General features: G+C 41.7%; 1 protein-coding gene across 1 annotated transcript in view; it reads left to right on the plus strand.

The window, feature by feature from the left end:
* Positions 1 to 13,863, plus strand: part of LOC133953180 (FERM and PDZ domain-containing protein 1) — a 39,313-nt gene extending 25,450 nt beyond the window's left edge. Inside the window, exons 10-15 of the mRNA XM_062386976.1 lie at positions 1,074 to 1,210; positions 2,582 to 2,801; positions 2,923 to 3,105; positions 3,658 to 3,802; positions 4,556 to 5,860; positions 7,920 to 13,863. Of these exons, the coding sequence (XP_062242960.1) occupies positions 1,074 to 1,210; positions 2,582 to 2,801; positions 2,923 to 3,105; positions 3,658 to 3,802; positions 4,556 to 5,860; positions 7,920 to 11,401 (5,472 nt within the window). The 3' untranslated portion in view covers positions 11,402 to 13,863. The remainder of the gene's footprint in view (positions 1 to 1,073; positions 1,211 to 2,581; positions 2,802 to 2,922; positions 3,106 to 3,657; positions 3,803 to 4,555; positions 5,861 to 7,919) is intronic.
* The last annotated feature ends 314 nt before the right edge of the window (positions 13,864 to 14,177 follow it).

Here is a 14,177-nt window from a genome sequence, read left to right on the forward strand (position 1 = left end):
AATGTCAGAAGAGTATAGTAACTATATGTCTGATTATCCATACAGAGCTTTAAAAGGTTAAGACTGCACTTTACTGGAGCTGTATGATCCTCATCTGGTAACTTGGAAGCTGCAGCTGGTGGGGTTCTGCAGGGGGAATGGATCAGCTATATAGCCACAAATAACGCTGCTAGTTTAATGTTCATAATTAAGTGGATCTTTAATCTGGCTTCAATTCACAACCTCATGTCTGCATCACCAGTATCTCTTGTCTTCAGAATGTTGGTACGCACGTGCATGTGCCTTTGGTCAGTAGAACTGTTACATAAATGGCATGTGGTATTATATGCAGTGGGTGTGGAATTCCAATGCTTCCAGTAGAGGGTACAGAACCTCTTACAAGCTGCTTGTTGAGGGATATTAAAAAAAGAAAAAGGTGACATTATTATTAAAAAACAGTTTGATGTTATGACTATAAGCTTCAACTTTTAGAAATGGTTATTAGGGCCAAAGCACCAGCGGTTCCAGGGCTGGGACATTCTAGTGAATGCAATATCTCAGGAATGCCATGAGGGAATCCTTGCACATTTGGCACAAACTTGGACTCAGGGAATAATTGATTTGATTTTGATAGCCGAATGTCACGATCCAGGTGGCCTCACAAAGTGTGACTATGGGTTTTCTGGAATGTCGAATCTTAATTGTCTCTAAATGGACTTTAGAAATTGTCTAAGTCACGATGACCTTATAAGAGTCTGAAAAAATAATTGGTAGATGAAGGACACCATCCGCAGTGCGGTTAAATTAACTATTTTTTTATTGACAGATTTAGTCATTTTGAATTCCCTGTGTCATACACACACACACACACACATACACACACACATTTAATGAAATACCAAAAAGTGTTATTCCCTTCTAGTTGTGCTTATATACACACTTCACAAGTGAAGAACTGTAAATACACTACGATGTATGAAAGAAACATTTGATTTCAGTTGATTCAAAAACATGGATAGAACAATATCCTCAAAGTATAATGTTTCCATTTTTTATTTACTTGTACTGTTTTTGTCACTTCTTTTTTGTATTAGGGGGTGAATGATGTGCTGCAGGAGCGCTTTGCTGTAGAGATGAGGTGTAACACTGCCTTGCGACTCGCTGCCCTGCATATCCAGGAGAGGTTGGCAAGCTGTGGACAGTCATCAAAGACCAACCTGAAAATCATCACGTGAGACATAAACACATATTTACAGCCCATAATTTAAACTACAGGGAAACTAGGTTTTTCCTCTTGTCATGATCCCAGGACAAAGTGGGGTTCCATGCTGGTTCAACTGTGTTTAGGGGACATTTAATGAAGTAAAAACACAGACAGTGTTTTAGGACATTTAAAGTAATACAAGGCAATGGTCATATTTATAACATTCATCCAATAAGACACTTCTAGCTCTGGTAATATTTAAGTGCCCATAATATAATTCTCATGTTTTTCCCTTTCCTTTAGTTTTTCTTATAAAAGGTCTGCTAAAGGTGCCAAAGGTAGTGCTCCACTCCCCCATAACACACTGCCAATGAAATGTCATGTTTGCATACCTGGCTTCTTTCCTCAAAGCAACTATGTCACCAAAGCGGACTTTTGGCATGTTTCCACAGCATTGTTCACAGGTGACCAGGAAGTCGCTGAGTAAGAGGTGTGATATAATTAGGGGGCTGAAGCAATGTGTGACAGTTTGAATTTCTGGTACAGTGCCCCTTCCTAACCATTCTAGCTTAGACTGTTAATGCTCCTCCTCGAGCTACTTCAGAATTATTCTACAATAAACTGTCACTTTTTATTGTTTGTTGGTTGGACATTTTTGTTCAGAGTGTTTTTTACAGACAGTCTATGGTGCAGAGTAAAGTTGGAGAACTCTGTGTTTATCCTACCTAGTATGGGGGTCTGGGTGAATTCTTTCAGTCCAATAAAACACATGTGGAGTCTCAGGGTTAAACAGCATTGCAGCCAAATCCAATACAATTCACGTAAACTGTAAGGAACCACAAGAGTAAAAAACAATAGAAAAAAAACATGAAATACCTCCACACTGCCCTTGTGTTGTCATCCAAGTGTCCAGAAGCCCTGACATTCAAATTTCGACTAGAAAGAATGTTGTTTACACTATTGTTTCTTTTGTTATTTTACATTTGAAAACTTGACTACCAGTTAATTCAACTTTATTGGATGGTTGCAATGCTGTTTACGCCTGAAGCTCCATAAACTGTTTTGTGGACTCGGACACTTCATCCACCCCTCCATCGTCATAGTGGTGAGTAGATAATGAGTGAAGTTACATTTTTTGGTGAACTATCCCTTTAAGGGCATGGCATCCACTAAATAACCTACTGTATAAAATATATAGTTGCAAAAGGCAATTCCTTTCTGTCTTAACAAATCAAATAACTCCTTTTCCTGTGAGGAATACTGTAGGCTGCATGCTGTATATAGTCCCAACAAATACAGGTAGAATTCCAACTTTTAACTTACAATTTACTCTATCCTTACATCCGGTCCAGCTCTCTCACTGTCTTTTAGACTCAAACCTGTATTTGCTTGTTCCAGGAAGACGTGGGGCATTGAGAACTTTGTCTCATCCACATTGTTGAGGAACATGCGAGAGAAGGATCTTAGGAAGGCCATCGGCTACCACATGAAGAAGAGCCAATCGCAGCACGATACCAAGCAGAAGGGCGTGGCAGTCGATCACGCACGGATAAACTACCTGGAGGAGCTGGCAGAGCTCAAGTCATTTGGAGGCAAATCCTTCAGTGCCACCATGATGGTAGGTTTTGAGACTATTATTTGAACATGTATATTCATTTTGTTGGGATTTGGTTGATTAAGTTCCCAATAATTTCTCCTCCTCCTTACCTCTGTTAAACAACCCCTCTCCCACCCTGAAGCTCCAGGACAGGGAGTCGATGGTGACCCTGCTGGTGGGGGCACGGTATGGGGTTAGCCAGGTGGTCAACCACAAGCTTAGCATCCTGTCTACCCTTACAGAGTTCACCTGTATCACACGCATTGAGCTGCTGCCTGAATCAGACAAGGTCAGCCTGGTCAAAATATACCTGCAGGACATCAAGGTAAGAGCAGGAGTACACACACAGACAAAATACTAAACACTTTTACATTTAAGTAACTTAACCAGACACTGCTGCAAAGATGGGTCATATAAGGTTGAGCACCAATTAGCATTATTCATTCACCTGTGTGCAGTATGTATTTGTATCTGTTGGTAATTTTACATATCATTAAGTGTAATGTTGCTTTTGTGATGCGCCTACAGTTTGGAAGCTATAGCAGGAAAACTTTGCCTCATGGATGTCTGAATGCTAACTAATCAAACCTGCCGGATGTCTGTAATAGCTTTAGAAAATCACTAATTATTTTTCACCTTAAAATGACCTACTCTTGTTAAGTGACATTAAATTGTTTTCATGGGCTGCAAATTTCATTTTGAGTACATGATGTGGAAACATCAGTATATACAAAGGTAGAATTGCTTTTTCATCAGTATGACAACATAAATACTGTATGTTCATTGTCTTTCCACTGCCAACATCATCTATCTATTTTCTCTTTTTCCATGTCTCATCTTATCTCATGTCATCTTGTCTCCTCTCTCTTACACAAAGCCCATCACATTGCTGCTGGAGTCAGTGGCAGCCAAAGAAATGTCCTGCCTAATAGCAGGGTACTGTCGAGTTTTTGTTGACCCCAGCTTCAACATCTTTCCCTGGATAGATGACCCCAGGAAGCATAGAGTGTCTGCTGAGGAAGGTAAAAGGAAAACACCTTTACACTGAAATATACAGTTATAAATGAATGCCTACCTCTCCGGTTGGGCAGATGGACAATACCATCATCGTTGCAGATGGTGACAGTCATCATTATGTTGAGCCCACCCCAAAATTAATCTTGTGACATGATATCAATGAAAGTTACCTTTGGAGAATGACAGTGACATTAATGCCACACAACCGCAAAAGCTACAAAACAACTGCAAAGGCTACAACAAAAAAAACATAAAATGAAAAAAACAACAACACTACTACTGAGCGATTTTTTACCATGAAATGAGCAAAGTTACTTCATGCAACCAGTGAGCTATTTTTTGTAAAAAAACAGACAAGTCGGTCACCGCTTAAAATGAGATGCTTGCCATTTTGAGGTGTTACCGTACAGCTGCTTGGAGCATCCAAAGGGGCGGACGGCTCAATTGACCCAACCATCCAAAAATTGACTGCAGCAGGTCTCTCTGCTCATTTCATTCTCAACATATTTTGTGTTGCTTTTGCATTTGTGTTCTGGCTTGAGCATTTTTTACTGTTCATGGACTTGAGTGAGACAGCTTGGTCACCGCATGACACAGTGTAAAAGTTAGTAAACCCTCCCTTCCATACCATCGTCCAATTGATTTTTCAGTAGACACCTTGTCATTTGCCAATTTTGTATACATTGCCAAACACTATATCATCATTAAAGTTGGTTTCTAATCCAGATGTTTGTCTTCTTGTTCAATCATTTTCGTAGGTTATGTCTCCCGCTGTGGCAGCAACTCAGATGACTCCTCAGACCTGGACATGGAACCACTAGTCAGCCTGGTGTCTTTCAACGAGAGGCCGTGCCCCCGTGTCAGATCCTCCTCTGATATAGATGGAAGAAAAAGAAAAGACAAAAGGAGATACAAAGATAGGGAAAAGGGAGTTAAATCTTGGGAAGATAAAAAACTCAAACCAAATGAAGAAAAAGATGCTGACACGGAAAAGGAAATGTATCTGCCAAATACGAATAAGGCTAAGATTGAAAACACTGAACACATAGAGGAGACCGAAGGAGTGTGGGATGTTGGACAAATACAGATTGAAGTAGCAGACAATGACTCACAGGAACAACAGGAAAAAGTCGGGGAAGAGGGGAAGGTTGGGGTTGGAGAAGAGGTGCAAGTAGTAGAGGAGCAGCCATCCGAACCCTCTGATTCTTGTCAAACTGACTCTCGTGTCCTCAACAGCCCCTCCAGCGATTCCCTTGATGCTTTGGAGGAAGATGATTTACTGTTGTGTTCCTCTTCCTCCAGCTTTCTAAATGATCCCTCAGGAACTTATTCACACAGCAACTCTCCCCTTCAGCTGAATCCTTATTTCCATAGACATGTCCAGCCTCACCTCCTCGCCCCACCAACAGCTCACTCCCACCCCCTCATCAACTTCACAAGTCAGGACAGGGGAGGAGGACGCTGCAGGAGGTCAGGCGATGGAGCTGATCCTCAACTCATCGCCCCTATCTCCACCTCTCAGAACCTTCACAATGCCCAAAATGAGAGTTCCCTGTGCTTCGCTGAGCTCTCTCGCCTCGTGGACTTCTTGCCGAGCCCTCCTGAGGCCAGTGAGGATGATGAAGATGAAGAAGAGGATTTGAGGAGGAGGAGGGATATGCTGAAAGAAATGGACCAGTCAGTGAGAAGAGCAGGTGAAGGAGGATGTGTAGGTGGGGAGGATGGTTGTAAAGAATATCCATTGTCCCTTTCCCCATCCTCTGACTCCTCCCACATGGACTTTGTGTTTAACTTCAACAAGAGCGATGCTCGCTGCTACTACAAACTCTGCTCCAGCATCACCCCAGACAGCGCCCGTAGCCTACCCCGCACCCTGTATCATAATGAGGGCGAGGTCTGCGAAGAAGTGGAGGGAGATGTGGATAAGGCTCAAGAGCTGGAGCCAATCCCCATCCTCCAGCCACCTCCAGGCTTTGGAGACAGCAGCTCTGATGAAGAGTTTTTTGATGCAAGAGATCGCTTCACCTCGCCTGAAGACCCAGCCTCAGGGGCCCTGCCAAAAGGTGATTGAGCTTTCATTGCTGTTTGAGCTTCTTATTCAAATATTCATAAACATTTACTGATGTACTTTCATTGTCCTGAAGGTAAAAAAAGTACAGGCTTAAAAATCAGCTTTTGCTACCATCTAGTGGCTAAATCATCTACTTCTCAATAGTGATACAACATTGTATTTTAGACTAAAGTAGCAACATTGCCAGGAAAGCAGCAGATGTTACAGTGATGTTGGATGTGTTCCAAATAACTATCAAGAATCGGCTTTCAGAGCTCAATGCTCCCCTGCCAGATTTACTAAAACACTTCATCTTTTACCCACTGCCCCGTGTTAGGTGCACATACTTGAGTTTTGCAGGTACAAATTTACTCCACTATTGATGTAGTTACCAGGTTCTTTAGCAGTTTTAGGGAATTCATTTAAATGACTGGTCGATGACCTTAAAATCATATATTAATTAATTGTGCACTCCCTAATCATGTGAAATAGGCAATGTCAATGATATTAACGTATTAATTGAGACCTGATACCTCATAACAAAGGGTAAATGTTGTATTTTCTGTTTTAATGTTCAAGTGGGAAAATATAATGAAAATAAAAACAGAAATAACAGTTTTTTACCTGGAGAGAAGACAGAGAAGCTGTACTTCTTAAGCCCAGAGTAGTGCCTGCAGGCTCCACTCAGCCACGATGGAAGTTTCAGTGCACATTATAATTTTAACCAACACAATACTTGACCTATGCTGCAAAAGATCACGCTTTTGAAACACCAACACGTTGAAGAGAAGATTTTTTTGGACACAACTATAGTCAGCCATCTTGAGGTTTTACAAACTGGTGTTTACTTATTAAATGTGTCCATAGTTTTTCAGCTACAGCTTTTATTTACAATGTTACGCGTCTGTGGCTAAGTAGCAGGGTTCTTACAGTCATGAAAAACCTGGAAAAGTCAAGGAATTGTTAAATGTTTATTTCTAGGCCTGGATAAGTGCTTGAAAAAAATGTAATCCCAAAAGTTTTGGAGAAGTCATGGAAATTTGTTATATTCATATTTTCATGTCGTTCATTTACACCAAGTTTTAAACAATAGATATGCTTTTAAAAGAAATACGCTCAAAATATAAGCAGGCATACTCTCTCATACTAATTGAAAAGTTCGGTGGGGAAGCAGGCGGGATAATGCACTAGGCCAGGGAAGTGTAAACCATGCTTGGCTACAAATGGAAAAGTACATGCCATGGGTTACAACAGACAAAGACCTCAATCAAACTATTGTCTCATAAATTTGTGTAATTCAAGGTATACTGTATTATTTGAAATTCGCATTGTTAGCTTAAATACTAAATGTTGTGACTTTTTCATGTATACACCGATATCTCACAAAATGTTTGGTCAATGATAAGGGTCTAGAAATGTCCTGCTCATTCTGATTGGTCTGGACTTTTCTAGGCCTTTTGCCTCAATGATAAGTGCCTAGAAGAGTCCGGCTCATTCTGATTGGTCGGGACATTTCTAGGCACTTTGCCTCAATGATAAGTTCCTAGAAGTGTCCCAAGTATTGCACTTCTGTAACCACTAGTCAGGTACATTTCTAGGTATTTAATGTTAAGTGCAAAATGCTAAATCCTCTTTGAATTTAGAGGATCAAAAACTAGTGAAAACATCACGAGGATTATATACTCTTCAAGTCTTAAGAATATATTGGTAAATGAGACTCATTTGGTTTATGGGTTCCATTATACAGGAAAAAGTATGTATTTTACCTATATGCCAAAATCGTAAAATGACGTTTTAATGGGTTTCATACACAGTGGAAAAAAGACATATCAGAGGAAGGTAGAGCTACTCAATTTCCACAAAAATTTACATACCTTAGGAAAATGTCAGGCCATATGCGTAAAAAAAGCAATATAATCTGCGGAATAAACTGAAAAAGCCAACAAAATGCAATACATTTTTTCACTAAGAGAATTCAGCTTATTTTCTGTTGTTGTCGAATTAACAAAAAAAGCTTATTAGGATTCACATCGTACTTCCTTCTGACGGAGCCTTTTCTTGCTGTCCTGCAGATATTTCCACAGAGATGAAGCTGGACTTGCTCAGTACATTCAGCCTCAGTGACATCAGAGTGACACATGACAAAGCTGGAAGAGCACCAGAGGACGCTAGAGGAGAGGAGGAAAAAGGAGGAGGCAGAGAAACATTGTTCCAGCTTAGAAAAAGATCGCGCAAGCGTCGCTCCTTCATGGAAACCGCTTATACCTCCATGGTGTCATATCCAGAACCAGATCCAGAATCTAAGCAGGACTGTGTTTCTAATGGGGTTCATGTAAACCTTTTAGCAGAAGATAGTGATGCCCAGATGTTGAGTTCAGATCCTGAACCTTCAGAGCAAAGCCAGAATCCCAGCCCGACTGTCTCCTCTCTGACTCACTCTGAAGGTGAACCAGCTCAGCTTGAGTCAAAACCCATCCTTTCAAAAGCCTGTTCTAATGGATCAGGCTCTCCCTCTGGGTCCCATGAACCGGCCATAGAGGCACAACCCTCCTCCAGGACCAAGACGCAAGAAATGGAGATGGAACCTGACACAATGGAATCCAAATCGGTTACAGATCAGTTGGCTACATCACCAAGTATTACAGTCGTCCGCTGCCGGGTGGATCCAGATGGGAAGGAAAGTGCTGATCGGAGGGGTGATGGAAAGGAGGAAGGGGAGGGACAGCAGGCGATGGGTGAGGGGAAAGAGGAGGAAGAAAAGGAGAAGATGACCGGGAAGGGGCCTTTCACTTGTCATATGTTTCTGCCAGAGATTTTTAATGAGTTACAGAAGGACGAAAACATGGGAGAGGAGAAGATGGAAGCTGTGAGAGGGTACAGTTCACAGAAACCACTCGTATGCCCTGATAAACAGTTAGAAGCCAACACACTGCCAAAATATTTGATAGAAGGTAGTAATGGCTTTTTGGGATCTCATCTAACTACACAAGAACTAAACTCAAGTGTAGAGGGAAATATGCTTGAAGTTGTGCGTGACATGTCATACTCACCACCACCCCCTCCTCCTTCTTCTCCTCTACCTCCACTCGCAGTTTTTCACGAATCCCAAAGTGACTGTTTGGTGAGTGACGAAGACAGACGTAAAAATGTGGAGACCTCGAGCAAAGCATCTTCTGAGGAGACACCATTTAGCAAACAAAATCCCACTAACAAAGCACAATTAGAATTACAGGTCACAACCAGTGTTAATGAAGATGATATAATTGGTGTTGTAAGTTCTGCTATGACTACAAGCGATGAAGTAAGCGACAGCAACAATTCTGACAATGTGTTTGACGATGATGAGATGAGTAATTCTTTAAATTCTAGTTTAAGTGACAAGAAAGATGACTGCAGTTTGGCTTCAAAGCATTGCCTCATATCTAAGTATGTCACTGCAGGGACAGGCGAGTCACAAATGAGGAAAAAGTCTCCAACCAACACTGAAGCTCATACAAGCATGCATTCAGTTAAGTCTGATTACACTCGTACTATAAACTCCATCACAGCAAAGCTTGGAGCTGCAACTAGCATTACATCTCCAACATTTAATTCAGCTATTGGATCGCAAAGTGCTGTCAAACATAAAAATGCTACATGCTCAAACCAAAAAGTGGATAAACCCCATAGTGGTACAACCTTGCCAAGTGCTGACGCCAACAACAGTTTAGCTAGTCCTAATTTAGTAAAGGCAAACACAGACATGATCAATGATCTCTCCAAAGAGCCTCCCTCTCCAACTCACTTCCGCTTCCAGGCCTGTTCCCAAAGCATCATGGGCCGCTTATCTGCCTCAACACTTAGGGGGAAGATTCAGAATTTGCCCCTATATTTATCGCGCTCCCAGGAAACCCTCCACCAGACTGGTTTGGGGAATCAAGCCCAGAGTCCTGAGGACAGCAGCAGCAACAATGTTGAGATTGCCATCATAGTTACAGACGTTCATGATGATACCCAAACTATAGATAGTGAACTGGGCACAATATCAGAAACAGTAGATTCAGACGATTCAGATACAACAGTTACAGGATCAGAGGTGGACGGTGAGTTTTTCGTTGAAACAACCCTAATAGACACTTGTCATTCAGGTTTAGAGATCAAAGATGTAAACTCTTCATTGCCTGTCCTGACCGAGCCCAAACCAAAATACCATCATCATTTCCTGCACAGTATCCAGCACACACCAGGACCAATAACCGAGCCTCCAGCCTCCATTGTGAACAGCCTCCAGAGGGATACTTCAGGCATGACGGTAGACACCCCTGGCCCTATAAAACTCACTTCTGAAAAGAACATGGTCGCAACTCCAGGGGAAGACAATTCAGGATATAAAATGAACTATCAGTCACCTTCCTTTCCCCCTCCAATTGTGGTGACCACACAGAATTTAAATAGGGCAGGACTTCCTTTTCATAATCAGTCACAGACAGTAGGATGGACCAGCAGCGACAGGCCCTTGATGGGTCTTTGTAGGCCTTCAAAGCAGAGTTCAGACTCAGCAAAAATCCTTTCCTCAGGCTGCAGAGTGTTTAGGATCTGTGAGGGTCCATCTGAGACAAAGATTCCAGACGAGCTTGGGACTACCGTGCCCTTAAAGTCTGAGTTTGGCTGCAGTTCTGTGCTATCATCTGGATGTGAGTCTGTCGTGGATGGGTTGCAGGTACCACTGGACACTTGTGGCTGCCCAGTGGTCTATACCAACTGCTTTAGTGGAGGTGACAGCTTTGACGATGAGCTGACTGTCTACGAGTTCTCTTGCCGCACACAGAGCACTAGTGTGACTCAGACTTCAGGAGCAGTTCTTCCTCTCATGACTTCTCCCTGTGTTCCCTCCTTTCTCTCCCCTTCCTCCAACCACTCTCCCTCCTTTCCACGCTCAATCCTCTTCTCCTCCTCTACCTCTGAGCTCAGCCCTCTCCTCTCCCCACTGTCCGACACCTCTGACTGTTTCCCTTCTCAAACGCACAAGGAAATCATCAGTCGTTTAGGTCGGCAGCGCCATCTAGAACCCCCTGCAGGTTTTCAAGAACTCCGTGTGGAAGTGGACCAGCTCCTCTCAATTCTAGAGAGTAGCGGTAGTGACCGATCAGCGACTGGTCACGGAAGTCGTCACTCCCGGGACAACTGTCCTGCTCACTTTACAGAGAACAAGCGGGTGCTCCAGATGGAGGCCCGGAGTCTGATGTCAAGCTGCCAGAAGGTAGTGGGGATTGAGGAGAGCCCTGTCGAAATGCTTCACTCCCTGGGGGACAGCTTCCGAGCCCTTGTGAAGTTGGCGAGCATATGCCTGTGGTTCTCTGGTTGCGACAGGTGTGACCGGAGGAATGCGGAGGCAGTTGCCGGGCTGGTAGATGTGTCACGCTCATTCAGGGACTTCTGTCTGGCAGCAGAACGAGCCAGCAGCAAGCGCAGCTGCCAGGACCTGAGCACCAAGCTGCTCGCCAAACAGTGCACGGCGCTCACCGCTTCCGTCTTCTGCTTCACTCAGCTGTTCCGCACCCTCACTGCACTATAGTGGACTACAGCCTCTGAAGATATTGAAGGGACCTTCTAGCAACCGCTGTGTCACCTGAGATAGATGGGGGTCACCACAAGTGTGACCTGGGACAGTCAATGGGTTTAGAAGGGCAGATAAGTAGGAGATGAGATTACCAGGGAGCTCCACGACTGTTCAAACTACCACAGAAACTCTCAACACCATAGAGTCAGTTTGCACTGATCAGGCCAGAGGTGTTTGAGATGCATGTGGTGACTTCCAAATTCCTATATGCAAGTACTGTAGCCCACAAACCACACAGTCAGCCAACAACTAGACTGTAGAGTGGTGCAAGCTCCTTAAGCAGACCCTGCTTGCATTCCAGTATTGAGGAAGTGATGTACTTGAATGTATTCTATGTAGTCTAACATGTTTATTTATTTTTTATTTCATCTGATTAATGAGTGTCTGTGCAAGCGAGGAAAGTAAAGATAAGGATGCAAGACGTTTAGAAATGTTTTAAGGCATACCTTTGGAAAGAGGAACAGTGGTGTGTGAAAGTCATGGGCCTTTTGCAAGCACATTCATCCTCATATACAGGAAGTGAATCCGTCTTAGATTCATGCATTCATTAACAGGCTCACTGACTGTGAACGTTTTGTCCTCTCATCTTCTGGTTAGAAACACTGCAGTTTACTGATGCTTACATACTGTATCTTTATAGTCTCTATAGGCGGACAGCCAGGACTTCTTTGAATGTTACTGTTTACAAAACCAAAAAAATGGAGTGAGACATTATTTGATGGATTCACTCAAATCAAGCCTGAAGTTTGCCATTTTATAAATATAGTAGCAGAATGCTGAGTATGCACATTATATGACTTTATAAAACAATAATTTGAATGAGGTGCAGTCCTTCACATATTCAGTTTATTGTCCTTTTGACATTTGGTATGATTTATCTAAATGTAATGCATTTTCCTAGCTTTTCTCCCATTGGTTTGTCAGCACTTTCTCCACCTCCAGATGAAACCCTCGATCCTCCAGTGCATGCTAATACAACTGTTGATCCTTTTAATACATTTGTTTAAGTTTTTTCTATTTGGCACTAACATTTGTCCATTGAGAACAAGAAAAGTCTAAAAGAGACCGTGTGAAGATGATATCCAACAGCTATTTATGATATTCTGTATGGTTTTGTGAGAATTTAAGAATTTTAAGTTTCACATTTCACACTTGTGTCTAAGCTTTTTGATCAGCCAGGAGGGAAGCTCACATCTGCTGACTTAGACTACACTGTTGCTTGCACAAAGTGCATTATAACTACAGATTTACCAGTATAGCCACAAATAATATTAACACTGTAACTGAATATGGGAACAGATACCTTAAGCAGTGCAGGAGTCAGGTATGCAGTACTCTTGGCTATCTGTATGTTCCTTATTTAGACTTTGAGTGACATATTGAGTGGAGGGGTCAGTGTCAGAAAGTATCTGTTGGACTGATGCAATCATTGGTCGAAAGCTTCTCACCAGATCTTAGGTCACAAAACCATGTTTTACCTGATTAACCTGAAGCGTATTGTAGTGGAAAAGCTGTTGTATTGGAGCGTTTTCACTGAGAATCTTAAAATGATAAGGATTGACGCACACTGGACCGGCATGTTAAATGGAGGGATTAAAGTCAGAAATAATTTCACCTCTACAATACAGGGAACACAATATGTTTTTGAGTGTTTCTAATTATATTTTCTACAGAAATTGAAAGACTTTTATTGGTTAATGTGTAATGATGTGTTCCCTTGGTTTTAAATGAATACGATTTCCTCTACTTTATTCCTGATTTGCACCAGAGAAAATGTGAATTCCTTTAACCACAATCTCAATGTGGAAATTGCCCCAAAGACATTATAGAAAATTTTCTTTCTTCTTTTTTTAATCATCTGTGCTCACAAAGCATGCTTTTATAAGCCATACAATGCATTGTTTCATCAGGGACTTTATATGTGAATGAATCAATGATGATGTCTACTCCTGCTTTGTAATGCTCATGTCACCATTAAAAACTTCAATATTTTCTTTTTGCGGTTCCTTTATTACTTCATCTATTTGTGCCACTTTTGCTAACACCGCCGAAAACCCTCAAGGACAAGTTCATTTACAGTCAGCAGACAGAAAATCTTTACACAATTTACACAGTATGTTACTCAAAAATAGACTTGTAGGGGAGAGCGGGGTAATGTGGGACATTTTTTACATTTTCTCCCCTCTAGGCGAGCTAAAATGATATACCAGTAAAATTTACCCATTTCCCATTAATTCAGGATGTTTTCTAGCAATGGAAATTATCTGGTCTTCAGGACACAGGACAGTGACAATATGACTGTTTTAAAAAATGTGGTCTTGTGTCCCACTTTACCCCATCTACGGGGTAAAGTGGTCCACTTACTTTTTCCACTTTAAAACTACCATAACTATGGAGGACCATACATGACCTAAGTAAAAATAAATAAATAAATAAATGTATAAATAAATACAGAAATAAATGAATAAACAAAAAAGGAAATAAATAAATAAATACAGAAATAAATAAATAAATATGTTAATACCAAGATAAATGTCAAAATAAATGTCTTAAATATATTTGCACATTTATTTATTCCCTGATACATTTCCTTTTCATTTGCAGTGTCCTTATGCTAATGAGAAAGGCGGGCCTAACCGCAGACTCATGCAGGATTGGTCACAGGAGTGTAATGATCCAGCCCTACTACTTCTGCCTCTCAATTCTGACTGGTGTCCAGTAGCTGTTTGCA

The sequence above is a fragment of the Platichthys flesus genome, chromosome 5, assembly GCF_949316205.1.
Source record: "Platichthys flesus chromosome 5, fPlaFle2.1, whole genome shotgun sequence".
Taxonomy (NCBI): domain Eukaryota; kingdom Metazoa; phylum Chordata; class Actinopteri; order Pleuronectiformes; family Pleuronectidae; genus Platichthys; species Platichthys flesus.